At 43.0% G+C, this 26,105-nt stretch overlaps 1 protein-coding gene across 1 annotated transcript in view; it reads left to right on the top strand.

Annotated features, from left to right (window-relative positions):
* The window catches only part of PROX1 (prospero homeobox 1), a 56,951-nt gene extending 36,470 nt beyond the window's left edge, over positions 1-20,481 (top strand). Inside the window, exon 5 of the mRNA XM_023538692.2 lies at positions 16,026-20,481. Coding sequence (XP_023394460.1) covers positions 16,026-16,211 — 186 coding nt within the window. The 3' untranslated portion in view covers positions 16,212-20,481. The remainder of the gene's footprint in view (positions 1-16,025) is intronic.
* Positions 20,482-26,105: the final 5,624 nt, after the last annotated feature.

Here is a 26,105-nt window from a genome sequence, read left to right as displayed (position 1 = left end):
GTAGTTGACACTTGGATGTTTCGGAAAAGAGCTGAAACATTTCTCTCTCTAAAGTTTGATTTTATGTATTAAACAGAGCCACAGCTTTTATGAAGGTGTGTTGGTTTCTACATTAACTGTGGTAAATTTTAGACCTTAATGTCTTGGGCTGTGATGGGTACTACATAATTGATATGTTTAATCTGCCCTTAAATTTGAATTACTGGTAATTGATCTGTGTTAGCGTGTTATAAGCAGCATCCCCAATAGAGAGTTTAACCAGTTTTTATCCCCCAATAACTGCAACATTGGATACTTTAAATGTCTCCATCTTTGATTAAAACACAGATTTTAGTTTTGCGGTATAGCTAAATAGAGAAGTTCATATATTTTATGGGAATTATAGTCAGGTCCGCGTGCCCTGGACTCTAATGCAGAATTCTAGGACTAAGGCCCTGGTAAGAATTGAATAAGGAGCCTCTGGGTGGTGCAAACAGCTCTTTAAGCTCTGGACTACTAGCCAAAAGGTTGGTGCTTCGAACCCACCCAGAGGCACCTTGGCAGGCAGACCCGGCGATCTGCTTCCGAAAGGTCACAACCTCGAAAACCCTATGAACTGTTCTACTCTGCACACATGGGGTTGTCATGGGCTGGAATCCACTCGACAGCAACTACCAACAACATCAACAACAAGGATTAAAGAAAACTCCCCCTGAGGAATGAGTGACTGCGTTGTATCAGGCTCCTGGGAAGGGAGAGCGTGGGAAGGGGCTGGTGCTTGTTACTGATTACGTCATCTTCAGAAGATTCAGGAGGACCCAGAGCGTTCCCAACCTCCCCGTTTTAGATCATCATAAGGCTTTTCCACCCATAAACCAAACCAAACCTCTTGTTGTGGACTCGATTCCGACTCATGGGCTTGTTTAACCCTTTTTTAGACCTAATGCCATTCTCAGAACATACCACTCCTCAAGATAAGGATTCTCTAAATTTATTACCTGCTGTGAAAATAGTACTTTCTTTTTACAGCTCTTAAAGTGATTTCCCTGGGACTCCAAAAGGATATCCCTTGTTATAATATCCTGGGATTTGCGAGAGGGGTTGTGGCCATATTCTCCATTTCCTTCCTGATTTTGTAGACTTTGATCGTCACTCCCTCTTAATCTTCATCTCTCTAGATTAAGGGGCTCTAATCCTTTTTAAAAGCCTAATCTCATACAGTAAGTGGGCGCCCCTGATCATTTTAGCTGCCTTCCTATAATGCACTTCCGGTGGACAGTGTTATCCTGAGGGACAGTTACAGTCACCGAACAGTGAAGCAGAATTCCAGGTGTGGGCAGCCACACCAGGTTTAGGAATTGTGCCTCAGGCACACTCAGTGGGACTATATTGATTGTCCCACAAAGTTTATCCCTGGGAGTTGGGTTTCTTAAGTAACGTCTCAGTAGCCTTATTGGCTAAAATGATCCTTTGAGATCAATTTATCAACCTCTTGGCAGATATTTTAGCAAATCTGATTGTGTCAATGGGAATTAAAAAAAAAAAAAGTATTCTCCGGATGTTTTCAGTGTTTTTATAGATAATATATTGGGGTGTTTGACATCATAAAGACAGCCTAAGTCTTGGACATGAGGCTATAAAAATTATAACTATGGCAGAGGAGTGCTGATCTTTGTACGACATTCTCTCAGCCAGGAAACAAAACATTTACTTATGAGAAGATACCATTGTAAATAAAATCATCACCCTGAAATCCTAAAAAAGGAAATCCTTTGGGGGGTATTTCCACTGTTACCCATCCTGGGCTAACAACAGTAGGGAACTTACGGACTCTGGAGCCAGTCCCTGGGATCAAATCCCAGCTCTGCCACTTTCTAGCTGTGAAACCTGGCAAGTGACTTACCCTGTGCCTCAGTTTCTTCATCTGTAAAATGGAGAAAATAATAGTGCCTGCCTCTCAGAGGTGTTGCGAGAATTAAATGAATTAATCTACATGAATGTGCTGGCAGATAGTAAGTATTATATAAGCATTTGTTCTTATTCGTTTGCAAAGCCCCAAACCAAACCAGCTGCCTTGGACTCAGCTCCGACTCATGGCGATCCTGGGTGTATCAGAGTAGAACTGTGCTCCATCCGGTTTTCAGTGGCTGATTTTCTGGAAGGAGATTGCCAGCCCTTTCTCCTGGGGTGCCTCTGGGTGGGTTCAAATCACCAGCCTTTCGGCTAGCAGCTAAGGCCTTACCTATTTGCACTGCCCAGGGACTGCTATTCATTTGCAGAGCCAAGGAAATGTTACATTGTGCTGTTACAGGGTATCCCTGCTACTGTATCATTTCCTACCAAGCCTAAGCAGGAAAACAAGCAAGCAAGCAAGCAAGACGCTCTTATCTGGCCCCTCTCCTCAGAACTGGACAAATACTTAATTAAAAACTAGTTTTGAAACAAAACATGATTCTGCCTGCCCCCCATGTGGCAACTCTAGCCTAGAGCAGCTCCTGGCCTCTGCGGTCACCTGGCTCAGATGAGAACAGCAGGGATGAGATGGCAGGGTAGCGAGGAATGAGCGCTGGACCAGGGTCTGCCTCTGGCCGCACCTGGCTTGTTGGGCTTCGCTTCACTCGCCTGTAATATGATCAGATTCAGCTCAGGGCTTTGTTCTAGCTCTGAAATGCTGAGCTTCTAAGGAAGATGACCTTCCTACCCAGGATGAAGTCTCTTGAACCCTGGGCGTGATGCAAAGCTTGAAGCAGTAAGCAGTAGCCCAGACAGCTGATACTTGGGGCCATTGTACCCCTGTGGCTCTGCTGCGGCTTCATTATCTGAGTAAAAATTTCCAGGGCACCCATTTTGGTCTTCTCCTGAGGCTGGGTTCTGTAGATCCAAATCTCAGCAGCACCCTTGGAGAGGCGGAAAATTCCTTCCTGGGATTACAGAAGCTCATTTTTTAAATTCATAAGTAGTTCATTGGCCCTAATCGTTATATACTTGCTGCTCACTTTTACTTGTTGCCTTGATAGTGGCCAGAGAATGCGAAAATACGCCCGAGCACCCCTGGTGCCACACGGGCCCTCCAGGAGAAGGTGCTGGCCTGTACAGGCTAAAGGAGAGCCTGCGTGCCAGCCCCACACGGATCGCACCTGGCGCACACCTCGACGCAGGAAGTCAGGCTTTGAAATATTGCAGCCTCTGTGTGATATATTCCGTCTCCCGTCTTTCGGGGCAGACTTGGTTGTTGTAGGTGTATAACTAATTTTACTGCTTGGCTTGGTTGGTCATTTTGGTAAATCCAGCACCGTCTTTTCCTTTAAGTATTCCCCCAAATGATAGTAATCTAGAGCCTAAAAGTCTAGTCTACTGGGATTTTTTCTTTTCTTCTTTTTTCTGTGAGTTTGCTTTTGGTAGGTATCAAATGTTCACCCAAGTCATTGGGGTGTGAATTTTCCATATGTCTTATGGTCAATGCATCCAACTTTTTTTTTTTTTTTTTTTTAAAGCTACCTCAAAGTTAAAATCTGGTACTGTAAGTGACTTTCAGTGAAAGGTGACACAGTCACTGAGAATAGGGGCAGAGGTCCGAGTGGGGCGAAGGCAGAGGAATGACTAGAAGCTGAAGTAGGTAAAAGAAGATGAAAGGCTAATTCAAGGCCCTACGTTTCCTTCAATACACAGACAGTTTTCAAAGTCATACCATTCTAATGACCTGAAGCTCTACAAAATACTCTGTGTAGACTCCCGAAACTGCCTTGAAAAGACCAACCCGAAATTTTGACAGCTTCCTAGACTCCCCATCCCAAACCTCACCTGAAGTCCCATTAGGTATTGGTAGGAGTATAACAGACTGCTAAAGGCCTGAGCTCGTTCTAGAATCTGCTTCTCTGTCTTCCCAAACGATTTACCTTTCTTGAAAAAGGGATGTTAAAGCCCCTCACAAGCTTTAAGTAGCAATTGCAATAAAGCCCACTCTTAGCTTTTCCAGGGGTAATTGTGGAGGGGAGTCCCTGGGTGATGTAAACTGTTAATGGGCTTGGCTTCTAACCAAAAGGTTGGAGAGTCCACCCAGAAGCACCTCGGAAGAAAGGCCTGGCAATCCACTTCCCCAAAAATCAGCCACTGAAAACCCTGTGGAGCAGAGATCTACTCTGACACCCACGGGGATCTGACTGAACAGCAAATGGTTCCTGGAAATTGTAGAGGAGAGACCAGCAAAATTCCCCGAGAAATAACAGAAAGGGATTTCTTGGACAGAAGAAAGATCTTTCAGTCCAAACCAAGTGATGGGATTGGGGCTGACAGCCTCTGTCCTTTCCCAGGGCGCCCTGGATACCGTTTTGGGCGGCGTAAGCTGTTGCCAGCTGTTCTCTGAAGCTGGGCTTGACCATCAGTATCACCGAGGGTTGTCTTTGGTGCTTTCTGTGAGCAGTGCTGTTCCCATCATCCTGCCCAATCCCCACTTCCTAGCAGCTTCTCCCTGGGCCCCTTGCTCACATTGCACTGTCAACATGAATACAGAGCACACAGACTAATATCAGCTGAGCATAGCTTAATTATGAAGGTAAATCTCCTGCAGAAAACAATCACGTAATGCATTCTCCAACGCGACAGGAGTAGCAGCGGATTATCTGTGCCCCAGCTTCCCTCCGTGTAATATTGGAGGGCTCACACCATGTTGTTTTTGGATGGCCTCCCATCCAAGAAGGGTACTAGGCTGACCCTGTTCGTTTTACTGCCTCACCTAGTAATTGTAGCAAAAGTCAATACTTCAAGGACTATCAGCATGATTTGGACTCAGACACCAGCGGCACTTAATTACTGGGGCCGATCTAAAGGAAAGCTCCTTAATGCTGTAGAGTGACGCATACTCTGCTTGCAGCCTTCGTTTTTTGTCTAAGAGTCGAGCTGACTGGTTAGATGTGTCGTGGAGCAGAGACTCAGTCCTCCACTCAGCACACTTCAATATTTTCCGGCAGGAAAACTCCTAATGAAAAACTCCTAATCAAAGCAGGACCAGACTGAAGTCCTCCTGGTTCCTGATCACCTCTGTGGGCAGTTTATGAGCTCTCTTCCCATAGCCGTGGCAGCATCACGTGTGCCTGAGGAACGGGGAGACGTTGCAGGTTGAATTCGTGTGAATCTATTCCACCTGCCCTGCAGGAGCACCTGGCGTGCTAACCCAGTGATGCACAACAGAAGTAGCGCAGATGAGAGCGTGTAGGCCTCCAGAAAAGCTTCTCCCCGTTACAGGGCTTGGCAGTACGGCCCACGGGCCCAATCTTGCCCTTGGGCAGTGTTGTTATGGCCCAAGCTAAGAAAGATTTTTACATTTTTTAAGGGTTGTAAAAAAAAAAAAAAAAACAGGAAGGAGAAGCTGCAATAGGGACTGATATAACCTGCAAAGCCTAAGTATTTACTCTCTAGCCTTCTGCGGAAAAAGTTTGCTAAGTCCTGGATGAGGGTTGTTTTTCTTTTTTTTTTGTGGCATGTCAACCCTCTGAGGTCTCTTCTAGTTCTGAAGTTCCAAAACGCCACAATTCTTTGGTGAGATAGTCCTAGCCCAGCTCTTACCTGCAGAGCCTACCAACCCCAGCAGGGACAGTCCAGGTTTTAAGCTCTGAGAGTGTATGAGCAGTATCTCACAAGGGTGGGTGTTAGGCTTTACGTTTTTGATGCTCTTTGGTGTTGTTGTTTTATTTTTGTTTGTTTGTTTAAACTTAGAGTCACTCCTGGAGACATTTGCAGAGGTTGGGAGGGAAGAAAAATCTACCCTGTTACAAAAGATAACGTGACAGTCATTATGTTTTCTAACGTGTGCGCACCAAGACGTCCAGGGATGAGCAAACAAACTAGTTGTTTTTAGCATATTCAAACTTCAGAAACCAAATTTCAGCCCCACAAAATAATGTGGGCAGTGTCATGGAGTTTATTAGAATGACATTTGTCATTCTGTTGCCTGCAAGCTAGCCGATTCTTTTCTGGGACTACAGAAGAGATGGGTTTGTTTGTACTCATACGATGTGCAGAGTTGTCAATGAAGGGCTTAGATAATTTAAAATGTTTACACAATTCATTAACAGATAGAGCATAAGATTTTAAGAAATTCCTCTTCTATCACCTAAAAGGCACAGGTATTCAGTATGCTCAACTTTGAACACATTGGTGAGATTATGTGGCATTTTTATTGATACATGTATTGTTAGCATCTAAAAGGTATAGAAATTTTGCTGTGAATCATGCATCTCAAATACGCACTCTCTTAAAAGACAAAGACTACGATTCAGGTGAGGAAACGAAGAAGAGTCTCAGGGAGCGTCTCTGTCTTTGATTTGCCAGAGAAGCCCACGCACCAGTGATGGCCAGTAGCAGGCCCCTGCCCACACGGAGACCGAAGTCCAGTTCTTGTAAGCCTTTTTCATGGAGTTCCATTCAGTGTAAATCCTTCCCCTTCGTCCTTGCCAGTTTCCCTGTGGCTGTCCATTCTTTTTATTACATTTCCTCCAGTCGGTCGTCTCCACTGAATCATCTCTGGTTGCTACCCTACCAACATTTATAAGGCATTTCAAGCTGTTTAACTTGGAAGGGGAGTCTCTGGGTTTGCAAATGGTTAATGTGCTCAGCTGCTAACCAAAAGGTTGGCAGTTCAAGTCCACCCAGAGGCACCTCAGGAGAAAAGCCTGGTGATCTACTTTCGAAAAATCAGCCCTTGAAAACCCTATGGAACACAGATCTACTCTGGCAACCACGAGTTGGAGTCCACTGAGAAGCAATTGTTCTTTTGTTTTTGTTTTAACTTGTAAGTGTGCACATCATAAGCTAAATGTATGTCCCTGCCATACAGGTTGTGTCCCTGTGACAGACTGGATGAGATGTTTCTTCTAATTACCCCTACAGCTCTTTCAGGCTGGCTGGGAGAAGCTGGGGGGTTGTTGTGTGGGTCACCCACTTAGGATCCGTCCCTAGTCCTTCCCTGGCCTTGTTCCTCTGCACTCCCACACCCCCACACCCCCTTGCCACATTAACATGACTTTGTGTGGAGCACAGAAGTAACTGGAGCAGCTTCCACCAGCTGCAACCTCTGATCCCAAACTCACTAGAGAGTTTGGCTTTTGGATTTTGGCACAGAGGCCTGTTGCCCATCAGGTCAGCATGAATAAAGATTTCTTTCTTCTTTCCTTTTTAAAGTCAAGCATCAACTGAAACGGCCCCCAAAAGGCTCTCTTTCTCAAGATAGTTTAACCCCTTCTCCCAAGCACATCTTCGATTCCAGATGCATGGGGTTTGTTTTATTCTTTTCCTGTGAAACAACCAAGAAACCTACTATATGTGAAATTTGAAAGCAAAATCCATTCTGAACCAATCTTATCATGTTTAAAGTATGTTTATCCAGCTTTGTAGTAGGAGCAGGCACACTGTTTGAAGGCCACATAGTTTTCAAACCTTGGTTGCAACACGTTTGCCCCATTTTGAAACTGTCTTTATCTAGCCGAGAAAACGAAAATCTATTTGACAAAGTGGCACTCTGGCCAGTTTATCTTGCAATATGGCTTTAGCTCACTGAGTCTATTGATTTCCTTAAATTAATGTTTACAGAATGCTACTGAATTTTGCTCAACAGGACATTGTTCTTTAGAAGCTTTGTAAAAAAAAAAAAAAAAAAAAAAGAAATGATACAGACTGTTACAGCCGTGTGTTCCTTTGCTTACACCGAGGAAACATGGTTTTTTATAAAGGACGGCCTTGAACCGTAGCCACTTCCTACAAGCATTTACTCTCCACATATTTAAGTAGTAAAACATGTTACTAGGAAGTGGGCCCACTCTCAGGGCCTAAAACTGCAGTGGCATTAGCCTCATCTAATCCTTTGAGGTCCCCGATAGCTGAATGCCTCCCGGAGCATCAGAATGAAAGAGACTTTAGTCCAAAGCCCAGTTGTTGCCACAGACCTGTCCCCTGCCTCATTTGGTGCAGACCAGCAGGCATCGGAAAGCTGCCCCTCAGCCAGTGCCCTCAGGATGACGCCCGTCCTTCTAAAGACAGGTGTGAGCGTCCCAATAAACCCGCAATGCCAGTTAGCCATTTGATGGGAACTCCAGACGGAACACCTTGCTCTTTGACAAGGTGCTCAGGTTTTATTTTAATACACAGACCCTGATCGCATGAGATGGTTTAAAAACCAGCCTTCCTGGGGGGTGGGGACAGGGGGAGTGGTGTACGTATCTGTTAAGCCTCTGACATGGTAGAAGACAAGGATTTGACATGACCAAAATAAGACTTGGGAAACACGAAGCAACATTTCTCTACTTGTTCACTCAGCTCGTAAAACTGCCCAAGCAGCCTGGAGCATCCCTCAAAACAGGACTTTTCCTGTCCGTCTGAATCTCGGGGAGTGCTTCTCAGGACTTAGGGTTCTCTAAAGGTTCAAAGTACCACCTCACATTTGGATGATATTTTATGCTCCCAAAGCACATGTCATGTTTGCCTTCTCATTCGATCCTTCCCTGTACAGCAAGGGAGACAGAAGCCCATGTCTCCCTGTGTGGGACAGCCTGCTCTGTTTCTTTTCCAAGGGGTCAGTCAGTCCCCGCCTTACACACGGGGTGTGTGCATGACGGCAAAGGAAGATGCTTGGTCACAGCACCTTGTCGCCACATTTCCCAGCTCCATGGTTGCTCTTTTCTGCCTCTAGAGGAGAGCTGAGCGAGGAGGAGCAGCAGTAACGTCTCTGTTCTTGCCTTTTCATCTGATAATCTCCATGAGGAGTTACTAGAGCATCTGAGTTTATCCATTTAAGGCCCCTCTGTCTGCAGTGTAAGTCCCCAGCTTGTGCCGCTGCTGTCAGGAGATACTCTCTCCTTGATCAATATTTACTTAACAAACAGCAGGGATGGCAGGGTTTGTTTAGAGGCCTCGTGCGCACACCAGGGTGAACGAAGGCTCAGGAAAGCACTTGGACTGTTTGTCTCGGTCCCGGGATCTCCGTGTACATGTGACTGTGTATGCACGCGGGCAGGTACTCGTTCCCTCCTCAGCTTGTCCAGAGACATGTAGAAGTCATGTAGGAAAGAAAAAAAAACTTCCCTATACGTGATTAGTACATTGTTCTCATGTCAGGCAGCTCATGCTATAAATTCAGTTCTGAAAAACCCACCCCAGAGTTTGCTGCCCTTTCTCTGCCCCTGTACAGGCTAGACATTTCGAAAAGGGCCTCAGGATGAACTAAATATTCAAGCATCTTCCTTCGGCCCCTTTCAAATGAGTGGAAGGGAAGAAAATGCAGATGGAGGGAAGAAAAGCAGTTAGACGAGGCAACTCAAAGGATCTATAATTTCTGATGGAATCACCTCATTTTCTTACAAGGCCCAGGGAGAAAAGTAGCTTTTCCAATTTTCAGAGCCCCTTACCCAGTTTCCGGCCTCAGATGTGCTTCCGTCTAACAATAAATATGACCACCACAGTGCTGAAGTTTAGAGGGCACAGTCCTTTCAACTTGACTGAAACAATAGCTCTGAGGCTCAAGTCACTGCCTTCAATGGAGTTGACTTGGAGGCATCTGGGTCCAGTTTGAGGGGTTTTGTTTCTGTGTGGGGGTGGGGGCTGGGGGGCTAGGGGAGTTATTTATTGATTTGATTTTGTGAATCGGAGTTGTAAAAGCTGTCTGAAATCTTCATGCAGAGTTGTCTGAGAAGCCCGTTTCTGTTTTATTTACTGCACAGTAGAACAGCCACGGCGGATTAGGTCTACAATGCCCATAACAAAAGCCCAACAGCTGATGCATGTGATGTGGGGAGGTGACAAAACAGTTCAAGTATGCTGCTGGCCACAGGCAGGCAGTCAGCAGATGCAGACAAAAGGGTTTGTGACAAGAATAACTCTCTCTCCAAGGCGAGCAGTGAAGAGTATCCAAAATACCAATACCCTTTTCTCCTTGACATTGTCTTCTGACAGTCAGCATTTTATTGCCCTTTTATAGTATTCAAGGGAAAAAAAATGGAGGCGGGAGAAGAAAGGAAGCCCCCACACCAACTAATTCACCCAAATATCAGCTGGGGTGTTACTTTTCCATCAGTTAGCTATCCCTGCCCGTACACGTTTCCTTGTTCAATTTCCCTGTTGAAGTCAGTTTGAAAAAAAAAATTAGTTTAAAAGATACACTGAAAAGATGGTCCTTCTTGATAAGACCGTAACCTACTGATAAGGCTGGTGAGTCATATGAACCTTTGGCGAGGGGCTAGAGAGAAAGGTCTGTGCCTGGCTCGTTCTCCATCCAGTTTAGTAAAAGCCATTTCACTGATGAAATGAGGCTAGTGTGCCACTTTGTAAAGGGGACCAGGGACAGAGGGGTATCCGTCCAGTACTGGGCAAGGGGCAAGGTTGAGGTCTCTGTGGGAAGCTGACGAATGGGCTTATAGTTATCTCAGAGGTGTGAAAACCCAGCTTCTCTGTCTCCAGAAAATAAGAGAGGCTGTCTTCTTTCTAACCTTTGTAATCCCCTTCTATTCTCTGTGACATTCATTCAGCTGCCAAGTGCGTTGGCAAGGCTTGGGCCAGCGAGCACACTTGCGGTGACCGCTAACCTTGGTATGTCCTGACACTTATGATGAGTATCTGCAGGCCACAGAAGGCAGGCAGCCTGCTATGTCAGGCTTTTATTATGTACTGCAGAGGCTAGGGACTGTCAGTTTAATAAAACAAATCATCCTTGAAGGTAAAGCAACTGAGAAGAGGAGGAGGAAGACGGGCAAAAAAATGCATCTTTGCCACTCATTCTAATAAAAAAAAAACAAAAACAAAAACATGAAAACCAACCACCCACCCAGCCACTGTCATAGCCGACTTGAAAATGTTCCCCCTTTTCCCGTTTTATCAAGTCTGCAAGGCCTTCCCCTGCCTGGAGGAGATGCATGTGCAAATGACTGGGGTGAAATTGCCCGCTGCCCACAGCTAGCCCCATTCGGACCGATGAGTGTCTTCCAGTGCCTCATGGCAATGCTATTGCCTCCAAATACCAAGGTAAAGAGAGGCAGGATCATTTAGGGTGAGGTTCTCACGCCGGGCGCATTCATCCACGCAGAATTTCCACTCTCCTCTGCCGAAGAACCTCGGCAAACAGCTCCCACAATAGCCGCGAAGTTCAAGCCAGAACCCTTGGAAGCCTTTTGTTTCTCCCTGTGGCATGCCCCCCGCCCCCCCGCCTGCATTGTCCTGCATCCCAGCGACTTGATTGACTGTTGCCACCTGATGCTGAGGGAATACTCGAGGGCTCATTCTGCAGATTGTTGGGTTCTATTAAAAGACACCGAGATAAGGGATCACTTGTCACTAAGGGGTTTTCTGCAGATGTTTGTTAGTGATTGGAAAGCCATTAGGTGTGAAGAGGTGCAGAAAAACATGGGCAGCATCGTTAGTAGAAGCCTGAATTCTGAGACCACCCTCCAAAAACACCAGAAAGGCCCCTCCTTACTCTGTTACATGGAGTTGGGGGGAAAGTTTCCAAGCAGAGAGGGGAGGGTCTCTCTCTCCATGGGTAGTGTTTCTGCCCAGGGATAGAATACATTGGCAACCTCGTAGAAGATCAGTTGCTGTCCAACAGTACACCTCTTCTGGAGCCACCAGAAAAGATTAGTTGTTCCAGTATTAGAGGACCTCATTATAACTTGCTTTTATCCAGCCCCTTCTGTTGCATGAATATTGCCTCAAGGTAAACACTGGAGTAAATTAGCAAACCATTTCATTTATTTGGAAAACGCTCATTCCTTCCCAAACATAACCTAATAACCAAAGCCTCCTCCCGGAATCTTTTATACCATTACCCTTTATTTTGATACGACTCGCACACCTCGCTTATGAACATTGTGAGGTTCCAAAGACCAGGTCTTTACTCAAAAATCAGCATTATGCAAAAATGGAGGATGACCACATCAGATCACAAAATGGAAGCTGACTACATCATTATGTAACTGCCAAATTACATCATTAGATAACTGCCAGACCACTGAGAATCATGGCCCAGCCAAGCTGACACATAACCTTAACCATCACAGCCAACATTACTCTCCCCAGCACCTCAGCTTTGGTTACTGCTAGGTGTATGTCATTAATGCACAAAATAGTTGGATAGATTTTTTACTATTGTCCTAAATGCAAAATGTTGGATAATGAGATAGTGGGTAAGTGAGGAGCAAGTATACCAGCTCCTCTGTAAGGAGCCTTGGTGGCGCAATGGCTAAACACTCTGCTACTAATCAGAAGTTTGGTGGTTGAAGCCCACCAAGCAGCACTTTGGGGGAAAAGACCTGGCTATCTGCTTCCATAAAAATTACAGCCTAGAAAACACTATGGGGCAGTTCTATTCTGTCCTATAGCATCGCTGTGAGTCGGAATCAACTTGAAGGCACACAACAACAGCAACAGCACCTCTGTGGTTTTTCTCGATCACAGACCCACAGCTTGCCAAGGTGCAGTGTCATATACAATAGAAACTGCTGAAAACGCATTAAACGGGAGCCAGCTCGGGTTACTAGAAAGACACCTGGGCAAGGTATTTCACCTACGTCTCAGTTTCTTCATTTACAAAATGGTTTCTGAGGCCAGTCCCAACTCTTGAGACTCAATCATATTTTATCATTATTTTAAATTTCTTTTTTTAAGTATTGAAGAGGGAATCTGTGATTATCATAATATGGAGTAAAGGAGAAGGCAGAGTCCCGTTCTGAACTATGTATTGTGACGATGCAAAAGATGGATGGGCAGTGGCGGCTCAGTGGTAGAGCTCTCCCCTTCCACGTGGGACAAGACGGATGGGCAGTGGCGGCTCAGTGGTACAGCTCTCCCCTTCCACGTGGGAGAAGATGGATGGGCAGTGGCGGCGCAGTGGTAGAGCTCTCCCCTTCCACATGGGAGACCTGGCTTTGCTTTCCAGCCAGTTCACCTCATGAGCAGCCACCACCCGTCTGGCAGAAGAGGCTTGCAGGTTGCTATGGTGCTGAACAGGTTTCAGTGGAGCTTCCAGATGAGGATGAACCAGGAAGAAAGGCCTGGCGCTCTACTTCTGAAAATCAGCCAGTGAAGACCCTGTGGATCCCAGCGTCTGATCTGCAGCTGACCATGGGGATGGTGCAGGACTGGGCAGCATTTCGTTTTGTTGTGCGTGGGGTCACCACGTGTCAGGCTAGCTCAATGGCAGCTAAGACAACAACGATGATGACGAAAAAGATACTTTGCTTGGCATTGTGGGGAATGCACAGAATGGAAACCGTGGTTTCTTATCTAAAGACACCTTATGACAAGTTCATTGAAACTGGATCTAAGTAGGTGAAAAGTTTAATATCAAGATACAAATAAAAAAGAGTTTGCAGGACAGCCCCTGATTACTATCATAATAAATGAATGTTTAAAACAACACGAAGCCCAGTAAAAACCACTAACAAGCGTGGTGAATGTTAAGAACAGCGGTGGGGGCTGCATAGACGTCCCAAAGAAGGCACCTTGACTTGTTCTCAGGCAAACCCCAGGTTTGCATTTCCCTCTTTCTCTGGTGTCCATGCTGTTCTAGATACATGTTGCTCCTCCCACAGTCTCAAACAATGCCTTCTTCCCTTGGCCCCTGCGCCTCAGGCCTCCTGAAGGGCAGGGGGTATCCTTTGAGTGGGTGGGGCCTCCTGTGGAAACTGCGCATGCCCTCTGCCCTTCCAGGCACCCAGCCAGGCCATGTTCAAGGAACATAGCCCTTCATCGTGGCTCATTGCAGTGGCCAGTCAAACCGCACTGCTTGAAATGTTTGTTTTAGTAAATGCTCATGGCTGTGTCTCTGCAGCATTTGGCTAACAGCTCCCAAACCAAGTAGTTAGAGTGGATAGCTGCATTGCTTACTTCCCCTCTAGCCAGGTTCTCACCCTCGTATGCCCATTCGGTAAAACGTGAAGGATTATCTTTAGGGTGAAGAGGGAAGGGCACTCCAAAAGGCCGCTTAATGACTATTTAGTATAAGGTGAGTGGGTGGGCTAACCTCTCTCCCAACCTCCTCCTGTCCTACAAATACTGGGGAAAAATCACCAGAGCTGTATGGACTATCTAGACCAGTTCTCAGCTGTGAACGACTGTCAGGCTCTGCAGGTCTGTGTACGTAGGGAGGGGAGAAGGACATGAGGCAAACTGATAAGCATTTGGCTGCTAACCAAAAGATTGGAGGTTCCAGCCCACCCAGAGTGCCTCAGAAAGAGGCCTGACAGTCTACTTCCAAAAAATCAGCCATTGAAAACCCCATGGAGCACAGTTCTGCTCTGACGCATACGAGGCCGCCGTGTGTTGGAGTTCCATGTACATCTTTTGGAGGGGTTGCTCAAAATTCTCACTTTTCTTAAATTCTACTAGCCCCAGGTGGGGGCTCTTTTATTTTTTCTGAGAAGTTATTAGGTTTGTTTGTAAAAGACAAGTGCTTTGTCATTGGAAACAGTGCGCTTCTTTGTCCAGTTTTAAAGGTGAAAAGCAGAGGTGTTTGGGATTATTCTAGTTTTCATTAATAGTTAACTATCATTATAAAATGGTCCATTGCGGCAACTGAGAAAAAGTGGGGAGAAGAAAATTGAGCATGTTTAACATGACAATCCCTCCTCCCTTTGGCTTGGAGCTGAGATGAAATCTTTGACCTCTGTAGGTCTGTCTACACGTACAACTACAGGGCATTTGCTTTTTCGTGCGTCTGCACTTTATGTAAAAATAAAGCATTACTGATGCGTAAGTAGGAGCCCAGCTAAGGGATGGTTAAGCACTCAGCTGCTAACCTAAAGGTCAGCGGTTCGAACCCACCAGCTGCTCCAAGGGAGGGAAGACCTGGTGATCTGCTCCCGTGCAGTTTAGAGCCTAGGAAACTCTATGGGGCCGTTCTGATCTGTCCAATAGGGTTGCGATGAGTTGGAATCAACTCAAAGGCGCAAAACAACAATGATGAGTAAGTGTCCCGCTAAAATAAATCTACCGAGTGTCGTTGTGTACTTGCAAAAATAGGAGCTGTGGGATGATTCCGTGAATCCGTCATCTTGATGTTTGGAAAGATAGGCCTTGCTTTGCTGTAAGTAATTTACACAGAATACTAAATAAATGCATCAATAGCTACTGCCTTTCTTAGTCAGGAGGTCAGGATATTAAATCAGCAGTTAAGAGGACACACACAGAGTGTTGTGGAAGAAAAGGCTTAGGAAATGGGGATTCCAAAAGGAATATTTATCTAGGGATACAATGACTGGGAACGATTCCTGGCTCTCCCTGAGCCTCAGTTTTCTCATTGTAAAATGGGGTAATGATAGAACTTACCTCAGAGAGCTGTTGGGAGAACTGAGTGGCGTGATTCACATTCAGCACTGAGTGTCCCACCTGACACATAGAAAACACTCAGTAAATGGTGGTTTCTGTTATTTGTTTTAGCAGTGTAAATCACTCCTAGGGAACTCCTCTGATCTCAGGATAGTTTCTGATGTGGTGTTCTGGGGTTCAGTAGAGGTTATCTGTTCTGTGACTTAGTGTTAATGGTGTCATCTTAACCCTTTGTTTAGAGGGCAGATTAACACAACTTAACATTCGAGTCATTTAAAGTGTAGGTTTAGTTTATATCGAAACTCAATTATTTATTCTACTTTGGAGAGCATATTTTGTTTTCATCGTGGGAGTCAAAAAGAAATATGATTCAGACTCTGAAAAATGAGTTGGAGACTTTCTTCTGGAATGCACCGATGTGGTAACGTGAAGACTCCCAGCAGTCCCATCCCTTCTTCTGTACCCTGGTGTTCACACTAGAGTCCTAGTTTTTCAGTAGGTCTGTGTATGTCTTTTGCACAAGTCTCTTTCTGAAAGTCTACAAAGCTATCAAGTCCACATTACAATGCTACTATATATAACAACTTTACATAAGAGAATAGAGGCCGGCCATTTTTAGAAAATGCAGGTGCTATGTAAGTAAGCCCCTTTCTGAAAGAAAGAACTTAGCTCAGTTTCCTTTGAAGAACTGGAGACTTGAAACTGAAAACTTTATTAATGCCATTGTCTCCTTGTACCAGCAGGTTCCAGAGAGATTCCTGGAAGTTGCGCAGATCACGTTACGGGAGTTTTTCAATGCCATTATCGCAGGCAAAGATGTTGATCCTTCCTGGAAGAAGGCCATATACAAGGTCATCTGCAAGCTGGATAGTGAAGTCCCTGAGATTTTCAAATCCCCAAACTGCCTACAAGAGCTGCTTCATGAGTAGAAATTTCAACAACTCTTTTTGAATGTATGAATAGTGGCGGTCCCATTTGGATGTCTAAGTTATATGTGTCTAAATGTTGATTTCATATATATGTGTACAGGAGGCACGGATGTGTTATGAAATCAGCTGGTAATTCCTCCTCTTCATCTTTCTCTCATTTTCTTTCGTTTTCCATTGCAAGTGGATGGTTATTTTTTTTTTCCACCTTTATTTTTGCCCAAGGCCCTTACCATTTAGAGACTTAAAATAGGGTTAATTTTCAGGGAAAAGGAATGTTGACGTGTATAAAGTCTATATTAGCAAGGATGGGCATTTGTTAACCATGCCTCCGTGTGTTTGATGGCTTATTGCAAATGGCGGTTGGCCGAGGGAAGCCCCATGACAGAGCACAGTTCTACCGTCGTGTGTCTCATCATCTTACTGCTAAGAAGGTCTGAAAATTCAGTGAAACCACTTCATAAACTTAAACACTTTGTTTGGTTTGAACTCAATAAGTTGATTTTTCTTACATGTTTAAAAGTAACACCAATGGCAGATGAACAACTCGCTTTTTCCAAAAGTGCCCCAAAGGACCAAATTAAAAAAGAAAAATCATCATTAACTATCAAGCCTTTCCTAGGAGAAATGGCAGACACCTCAAACTAGTACCAGTTTCTTACGGAGGCAAAGCAGTTTTGCACAAAACTGACTCTTCCCAGCTGAGAGTGGAAATTCCTACGTGATCTTTTAGCCACCTCTCTAAATCGTACAGTGTGTCCTTCTTCGTAATCGGTGAGCATACATCAGTCTTCACGGAGAAAAACCCTAACCCGTTATTTCTGTTTATCTTCCTCTTGCTTCAGATGTTAAAAGGCACATAAGTTTTGTATGCTTAAAAGGCTTATTATTTCTGTTTAATATTTAACATTTTTCCCTAAAACACTATTTTCTGAATACTTTTCTACAATAAGGAATAATGGAAAATTCCATTTTGACCACAGAACTCCTGACTACACTACAAGTTTGTTGATAGCCGTTAGCTGACTTGATCTTCACCTCCCAAGAGGAGCCCATAAGAGAATGACTTATTTTCATAAACAATTCCACACCACTCTAACGGCTGTTCAAAGTGGTGACAGTCTAATGAAGTGTTTCCTCGTTTTAGGTATAGCGTTGTCAAGCAATTGATAAATCTCTTCTAACTCAAAGCTACTATTGACCAAAACGTAAGAAGAGTGTGTAGCATGGGCAGGTTTGGGGTTAGCCCAAAAGACACAATTTCAGCACATGTAAGAAAGCTAGCTGCTATTTTATGCTTTCTTCAATGGTTCTCCTCTGTTTTCTTTTCTTTTTTCTTTCTGTCCAGTTTGTAAACGATGTGCAATGCCCCATGCTTGCTTTTTAAAACACGGCATTCACACTTGTCATTTTCCTAGATGGGTTTTTGTGCACAGATGCAGTAAGAATTTATTGTTCATTCTAGTAGTGTTTTCCAGGCCCCTCCCCTCAGGTATTTTGATACCCACCTCCTAAAATGACTGCATAACAAGTCTGGTATTTAGATCATACAGAACATAAATGCTATTTTTTCTTTAATTTTTTTTTTTTTTAATTTCATTTGACTTTGGAGAATGCAAGTTGACCCATGTGACAACTAGCTGACCTGCTTGCTGTAATTTAACATCATTTACAAATTCTGCTGATGGACAAGAATGTATGAATGCAATTATTGTCAGCACAAAGCCTTAAAACCTGCTGACTTTAAATTAAACGGTGCAGTCCTGTGCTGCCCGGTCATCATTCAGGAACCGGCAGTCGTGCGCCATGTGGACAGAGCGGGTGGCAGCGTGGGCTGGAGCAACAGCCCCTTCGCTCTCGACCAAAGCCAAGTAGATCTCCCAGCTCATACCCCCCTCCATGATGCACACAGACTTATCAGACCCGATGGTTCTTGTCGCTTAAAAAAAAAAAAAATTAAGATAATTAGTACCTTGGAATAAGATGCTAAAAAACAAAACCCAATCGCACAAAGTAGGGAAGCAGTCTCAGCTTGTGGTCACACTCTCTTGACTTCAGGTAAAGACAGTGACATTCACTGTTCACGTCAGTGTGCACCTGGATCTTCGAGGGTCCGCGTAAGTCATATCAACATTGTGTGGCCATCTGCAAGGTAAAAGGCAAAGCCCTCGTGTATTCACCTGTGTAGACAGATTCATAGGTATCTTTTTGATCTGGGGCAAATTCAGTATTGATTCAAGACTTCATTTGGATTCGGAGTATTATTTCCACCTGCCTTTCTAATTTAAATAGACAAATTCAGCAAAAGTGTGTGTTCACAATCCAGTGGTGATATGCTTTTCTACTGATGCTATCCTCAGTGTTCACTGAGGCAGAGAAATGATTTCAGAGTAGAAATTGCACCATGAGGACAAACTCACCTCTTTGTTCTGAAAATAGAACTCGGTCACTTTGCTTTTAGGTGGTTTGTTCCCTTTTAAAATATGAAGCCTTGTGCCTCCCAGTGCATGGAGAGATGACAAAAGCCTATCTCTCAAAACTCCTATTTAATTAACAGTTAGGAAACAAATCGCCATCTTTCAAGCGTCAGCTCAACTCTCTCCAAGGGAAAATGGGCTACTTGGGAGAAAGTTAACTTTCTCTGATGGGAGAGTGGAGGATGAGGGACAGTTTACATAGAGGAAAAAAAAAAAGACTTTAGACTTTTGAAATAGCACATTTTCGCTTCTTCTCTGCCAGCCTGAAGTTATTTTTGCATCTACACTTGAGGTTATAGTCTGTGCCTAGATCTAAAATGCACCAGCGGGGGGGATTTTTAAAAATCCTTCAAAATACCAGTTTTTTCCCACAAGTACAATTGTTCTCGTGCCTTCTGTGGCTTTCGATCTCATCTTTTTTGACTTTATTTCCAATTACGACAGCTGCAATAAACACTAGATTTTTTTTTTTTTCTGGCTGTTTGACGTGACGTTGATAGCTATGCATATTTTGTGTCTTTTTAAAACAAAGCGGGAGAATACGTTTTTGAAGAAGAGAATTTTTAGAACAGTTTGATACCGCAAATTATTTTTTCCTCAATTGTTTGAGCAGCATTCAAGTTTTGAAAATTCTTGTAGAAGCCAATTTTTTGTAACTGTGGTGCAAATCTTGTGTTTTCTTAGCCTAATAAAAAGTAGTATAGAAGCAATATTTCATACCATGTGTTATATGTGTGTGTGCAGATGTGTCAACATAAGGACACACACATATACACACATGTAAAATATACATATATATGCGTGTGAAGTGGAAAGCTTACCTTTTCCTATCTAGATTCAAGAACCTATTTTAGACATTTGTTATGTTTTGTGAAAAGAATGTTCTATTTGCAACAACAAAACATTTAATTCTTACTGTATCTCTGGCTGTTTAATGAGGATGTTTCACATTAAATGGTAAAACACGTGGAAGATGTTAGAATGTAGCCATTATATAAGGAAATGTTCACCCATATATTCCTGATGTTTGCTTTGTGCCTCTGAGTATTATTTAATTAAAGTGTTTTATGTTTGCAGAATCTTTGTTACTGTACTAGGGATGTGGGTGAATATCATTTTTAAAAATTAAAAAAAACACAGCAACAACACTAAACAAGAGGGGAACTTTTATAAAGCAATGTAAATATTTAAGCTCATGGCTGTTAGGTAAGACGTGAGATCTGAATAAATAACGACATTCTCACAACATCTGTTGAAGTCATTAGGGACACTACGGTGGCTGTATAGACAGGCGAAAGCATTCTTGAAAATCCTGCTCTTTACTTTTAAATGATAACAGTCTCTTTCATCAGATGTCTAGGGCAAGGGCAATGAGTTTCTGTAATTTATGAAATTTCTTTTCTGTGTACATGAAGACATTTAATAAGTAACTCCCCCCCATCTACCATCCACCACCTCCCCCCCCCCCACACAGGTTAATACTAAGTCATAAAGCTAAAGATCTGGGGGCTTTAAAAATAGAGTGTCCCCCAAAAGCAATCATAAATTCATCAGAGAAAAAGTGGTTTACAGTCTCTCCTGAAAGAGGCACTGTACATTCAAGGACAGAGCAAAATCTCTTGGCCGAGTATATCACGGAGTAGTCATTGGTGTGGATAGTATACATGTTTCCTTCTGGTACAAACTCTGTGTTTGCAAATTACAAGCAGCATTGTTTTCAAAAAAGCTCCCCTTTAAAAAAAAAAAAGTAACTGGTTTATATGCATAAGCAGTTACTGTATTGCACTTAAATGTTACATTGAAGGAAATATAGTTTTCTGTAGATCTGTTGGTTGTAAACCATCTATAAAACTAAAGTTGAAATGCTCATCTTTCAAAGCTGGGACCCAAACTGGTATTCAACCTTTGCATCTTCTTATAGTTACCTTTCCAAGACTATAACAGAATCCGGAAGCATCTGGACTTCAGGTCTTTTCACCTGAGCCCTCTCTCAAATCTGATACCCCCTAAAATGCACAAACAGGAGCAGAAAAGCAAACAGGCTGGCCTTCTTTTGTGAAAATGTATTCATTTTGTATTTTTTAAATACTCAATTCCTCCATATAGGGGGAAAAAAAAGCATTTTAAAATTATGTAGACCACTTCAAAATTAGAGTTAGAAGAAAAATATATTTGGGGTTGGTCTCAGTACTACCTAAAGGATTAAATATTGTGGCTTCCCCTGGTATCATCCCAGCCATTTCTCATATGTATATAGTTATAAACCGTGACAAAACACTGCCTTTATATTATTTAGCAATATGTTGTAAATAGCATTATTAAGCTCTTTTTTTTTGTAATAAAGACCCTTCGATTTGAATATAGTCAATAACTGAACTGATAAAGTCAATTTTTGATTTTTTTTTTAGCTAGAGGCAAGTTCAATTGTGGATTTTTGTTGTTGTCTATTGTTCTGAAGACTTTGCATAATTTATTGGTTTAATTTATCCTAATTTATTTGATGAAGGTGTACAATTTTGTATTACCAAGGATGTACTGTAATATTAATTGATATGATAAACAATGAGACTCCCTGTCCATGTTAAAAAAGAAAATAAAAAGGTGCAGTAGACAATTGATTTTAAAAAGTAAAAAATTGAGTTTGGCAGCTACTAAATTTTAAAACAGGAAAAAAAGTTGTTGGGAGGGTGGGTGGGAAGGGGTTTTACTTTGTGTGTTTTAAGCTTTTGTATACTCTCCAAACTTTGACCTTTTTGCTTTGTACCACTTAAAGGATACAGTAGTCTGATTGCCTCGTGTGCCTTCCATCTTCTCTGAATGTATGTGCAGTACATATGCAAGCTTGTGCGAAATAAAATATACACTGCGAGCTCAGGGCCGTTTGGCTTTTTTTTTGAAATGTGTGCCATTTGATTTTTGAACCTGTGTCCAGTGGTAGGCCAACAGGCTCGTTGTGACTGTCGTATCAAGGATAAAGTTTCCCTTCAATCACAATGCTTAATTCCACAAGCCTTTTCACATCAGTGCTTGGAATGCACAGAAAGGACCCTTTTTTAAATTTCAGAAGCTTGTAGTAGTTGGCTAGATTTCTCTCTGAAACCTCTTCCCTCAGATTCAATTTTGTTGAGCACCCAAAATTTAAAAACAGATGCTTTAGCTCAAAGTAAGGGCTTTAATTCAACAATTGCTCATGTTTAATGATTCTAAGGACAAGGGAAGATGGTCTCCGAGTCAGGGAGTTGCAGATGTATTACTTGCAACGTGAGCGTGGAGGGCTTGTATTGTTACTACTCTGGCTGTACTCGAAACTAAGTACTAACGTAAAATTTCAAAACCTTTTTAAAACGTTGCTTTAGACATGATTGGCAGCAGGATTCTTACTAAGACCATTCGTTGTATGGCTTCTGACATTTTTCTTTGATGTCTTTTACTTTGGTTTAAAATCACGTCATCTTTATCCTTGCTTCAGGAATCAGAAAATTTAGCAGAAGTCCTTTGCCTGGGATCAACTCCATTATACACCATTTGCTGGGGTTCCACCTTCCTTCCATCTGCCCAAACTATTGTGGGGCTGAGTCTCCTCAATCTCTCAGATTTCTTTTGCTTTCACTTAAAAGATGAAGACTTTATATTTTGCCCCGTTGACAGAGGGTGTTTGCCGTCAGTGCAATATCAGAAATCTACTAAATGACAATAGTCTTTTTCCACTTTCAGCTCTTTTTCTATCAATACACAAATTTAAATTCTAGTCCTCCAAAATAAGTTGTGGAAAAGAGATGCCCGTGTGCTTCTGTGCCAAAATGTTCATTCACTAATTGCAGGCAATAGAAATTTCCCTTCCACCGGCCCTGGGAAGGAAGAAGGCATTTTGCAGTAACTCTTTGGTCTCCTTGTACTTATTTAACTCTTATCTGCTTTAAACCGGATTGAACAGTTCAGCTCCCAAATCACTAAGAAGTTACTGCAGGTGATAAGGTAGCTTAAAAGATCACTTTTGTGACTCTAAATGATCTGATTGCCTTGTTCTAGAATGTGTACCACCATTGTCGACACTAATCTGAACCCTGATGACAAACCTTGTTCCCCATGAGCCTTGATGTTTCTTGGTGCCCGTGTTACAACTGAGAGCATAAGCTTCACAGCAAGATAATAATAAAGGCTGGTTTTATTCATTAATGTCTCCATTAAAGTGATCATAAGCTATTTTAAGTTTAACCTAAAGAAAACATCAGATTTTCACAGTTAATTCCCTAACACCTGCTGAGGTTTGGGATAGATGCCTCTGAACAATTGTCTTACAAAAACTGCAAATATTTGCAATGTGTTACCAAGTTCTAGGGTCTTAGAACACTCTTGTTTTTTTTAAGGCATAAAATATAAGGTTGGTATATCTAAAGGAAAGCAGCTGATATCGTTTTAGAAAACAGCTGATACAATAACTAAGTAACATGGTAAAAGATTATGACCAATAAATGGTATTTCACCCACTCACCAGCCAGCTAAACTTTTAAGGGGAGAGTCAAGACACTTGGGTGAAACGTAAACGGTAACTTCCAAAACCAAAGGAAAAGTGATCGAGAGAACACGGCTTTAGATTTCGGAAGATCTGGCTCCAATCACCCAATTTTAAACATGTCTACAGGCCGTGGCCAGGCAAACCTAAGCAAGTCACTTAGCTCTTGAGTCTCCCAAGAGAACCGAACGAGACTAGGGGACTGCTAGCACCTGCGCAACCACCTTGCTTACTTCCTCAGAAGGCTTCCTCCTTGCAGAAAGAGGTTTTGTTTTTGCTTTTCATGAGAAAGGCAATTTGCATGGCCCGGCAAGGCGAAGGCAAAAGTCTGAAGTTGGCCAACTGTCACTTTGGATCCTTCTCTCTCTTTTCAGGACCCACTCTCCTTTTTGAAGTGTCTCTGCTCCTTGCTCTGGTGTGACCCACCGCTCTCTGTTCACGGGGATGAGACATCTTGTTGCTATTGTTGTTGGGTGCCCTCGAGTCGATCCCAACTCACAGCGACCCCATGTGACAGAGTAGAACTGTGCCATTGGGTTTTCTTGACTGTAATCTTTACAGGAGCAGATTGCCAGGTCTTTCTCCCCCAGGGCCTCTGGATGGGTTCGAACTGCCAACCTTTCCATTAGCAGCAGAGTTCTTAACCCTCGTGTCACCAGGGCTCCTTAGACGTCTAGTAAAGGTGACATTAAGATATCTCTGACTTGACCTATTTCCCTCGTTGGTAGTATAGGCATAGAAAGACACTGGTACAATGAATATGTGTTTGCTGGTTCCGTATTAGGCACAATGACTCAGAATGTGAACCATTAGGCTCTGGAAGCTTTCCCCCAAATGCAAGGCCATGCTTCCTGAGTGCTGTCACTCCTGCCTGCCCTGTCTGTCCTTCTGCTGAGAGTGTACAGTCGGTCAAGGCTTTTCCACCTCTCAGGCTTCCTTGCCCTCCCTCTCTAGCACTTGTTTCCTGCCCGTGGTCATTGAATCCTTCCAAATTTTCCCAAAATTGCTCATGAGAACTCACAGAAGGAGGGGCCCCCTTTGCCAATGGAGACTGGTTTATTTTCCTGGTTAAAGAGAAAAATGATTAGCCCTGAAGAAATTTTAGAGATAATCTAGCCCAGTGGCTTTTATTCCCTAGATCTTCAGGGGAAGGTGGTATTATCTAAAAGACATCTTAGGGGCCACCAATTTGGGACTTCTTTTAACCAAAGGAGCTTTGTCTCAAAATCCGGGTGCACTGAAATGTTCGTTTAAACACGAGTAGTGGTGATGGTGGCACAATATGATGACAGTAACCAGTGCCACCCAGTTATACATGTAAAAAAGTGTGGAATCAGCAAACGCTTTGTTATGTATATATTTACCACAATAAAGCAATTTTCTAAAACTGTTCATTTAAAAAAGCAGTTCTCTAAAAACAAAAGAACCATGATCTCACTAGGTATGATAGAACAGATCTTTCAGTAGGAATGTGAGTATCAAATAACAAGTAAATTTTATCAAACCTTCATTTAAGGAAAGGAGTTCTCTGGTAAACAACAATGCAACAATTCTCATTCAGCGCGAGATCTCTAAGGATGAATGCAAAGATTAAAATAAATAACTTACGTGAGTTCTATCAAACCTTAAATAAATTATTTTTTGTATCATGGAAACAGCACATAGTTTGTGCAGAGTCACTATTAGTCCTCTTCCTTATCCCTCAGTCAGGTTTTCGTCATTCTACAATGTTGTTTTAAGTTTCCATCAAAGAACTACACCCAGACCCACCCCAAGTTCCCAGGATATTCCAGTTTGAAGAACACAGGGGAAGTTCTCCAGGAACTGAAAGCTTCTGCCCCACCCTTGCCATTTCCCCAGGCCCTAGCCCTCAGCCTCAGGCAGATAGCGGCTTTGGCCACTCCTTCAGCCAGCCACGCTTGCGTAGGCCCCAGAATAGGAGAGAGGCAGCTTAGAAAGATTAGGGAACCATAATGGCCTGAAACAGAATCACTGCGGCTGCCTCCACCCTGGCAAAGGGGGGGTATTATTTGCAAAGCCCCCTGCTGAGTTGCCCAGGTGCTAGCTAGACAGGCTCAGGAGATAGTTTGGCAGCCACCCTGGAAAAAATGCCTGTGTCTCTGCAAATAAATCTGCTAGTGTAGAAAGCACTGGGTTTTCCCCGGGGCTTGTGCAAATGGCACTCAGTGCTTCGCTGGTATTGGAAATTCCTTGGTGTGATTAGCTCCAGACCATGAAAATTGGAGCTATGGATTTCTTGTCATTGCTGTTACCCTTGACCTCTTGGGAAATAATTCCAAAACTCAATCGTCCTTCTATTTCCAACCACTCACAACTGGGAAAGCTTTGCTAACCAGAAGAAATGCTTTCCCTCAATTCCCTTTCAGAGACCTGGCAGCTGACAGGAAGGTTGAGCAGGAGAGTCTTGAGTCTGGCACAGATGAGGGTAAAAGTGCATGTGTCCAAGCACGGTGTGGGCATGTGCATTTGAGTGTAGGTCTCTACAGGCTAGAAAAAAATCATGAATAATAGGTAGATTAGCGATTGAGTATTACTGATGTCTTTTCTCCATTCCATATCCAAGAATTTTTAGATTCAGCACTGTAATTATATGTATGAAAAATCTCAGTGAAGTGGGTACATTTCTAAGCAAAAAGAAGGTATCAGAATTTTCTATAGAAGTAAAAATCTTTAATAGATTCAAGACTATAGGTGAAAAAGAAAAAGTCGTCTAAAATGAAAAATCTTTTCCTCTTCCCTCAAAGGCACCTGGCCTTTATGGTTTTATGGGTGAATTCTACCAAATATTAAAAAAATAGATCACATTACATAAAGTTATGAATACAAATGCAGAAATCTTATATAAAAATACAAGCAGATCCAATCCAGCAATGTAGAAAAAAGAAT

Source organism: Loxodonta africana, chromosome 25 (genome assembly GCF_030014295.1).
Source record: "Loxodonta africana isolate mLoxAfr1 chromosome 25, mLoxAfr1.hap2, whole genome shotgun sequence".
Lineage (NCBI taxonomy): Eukaryota > Metazoa > Chordata > Mammalia > Proboscidea > Elephantidae > Loxodonta > Loxodonta africana.
The sequence above is the reverse complement of the archived record's forward strand: the minus strand, read 5'-3'. Positions and strand labels throughout refer to the sequence as shown.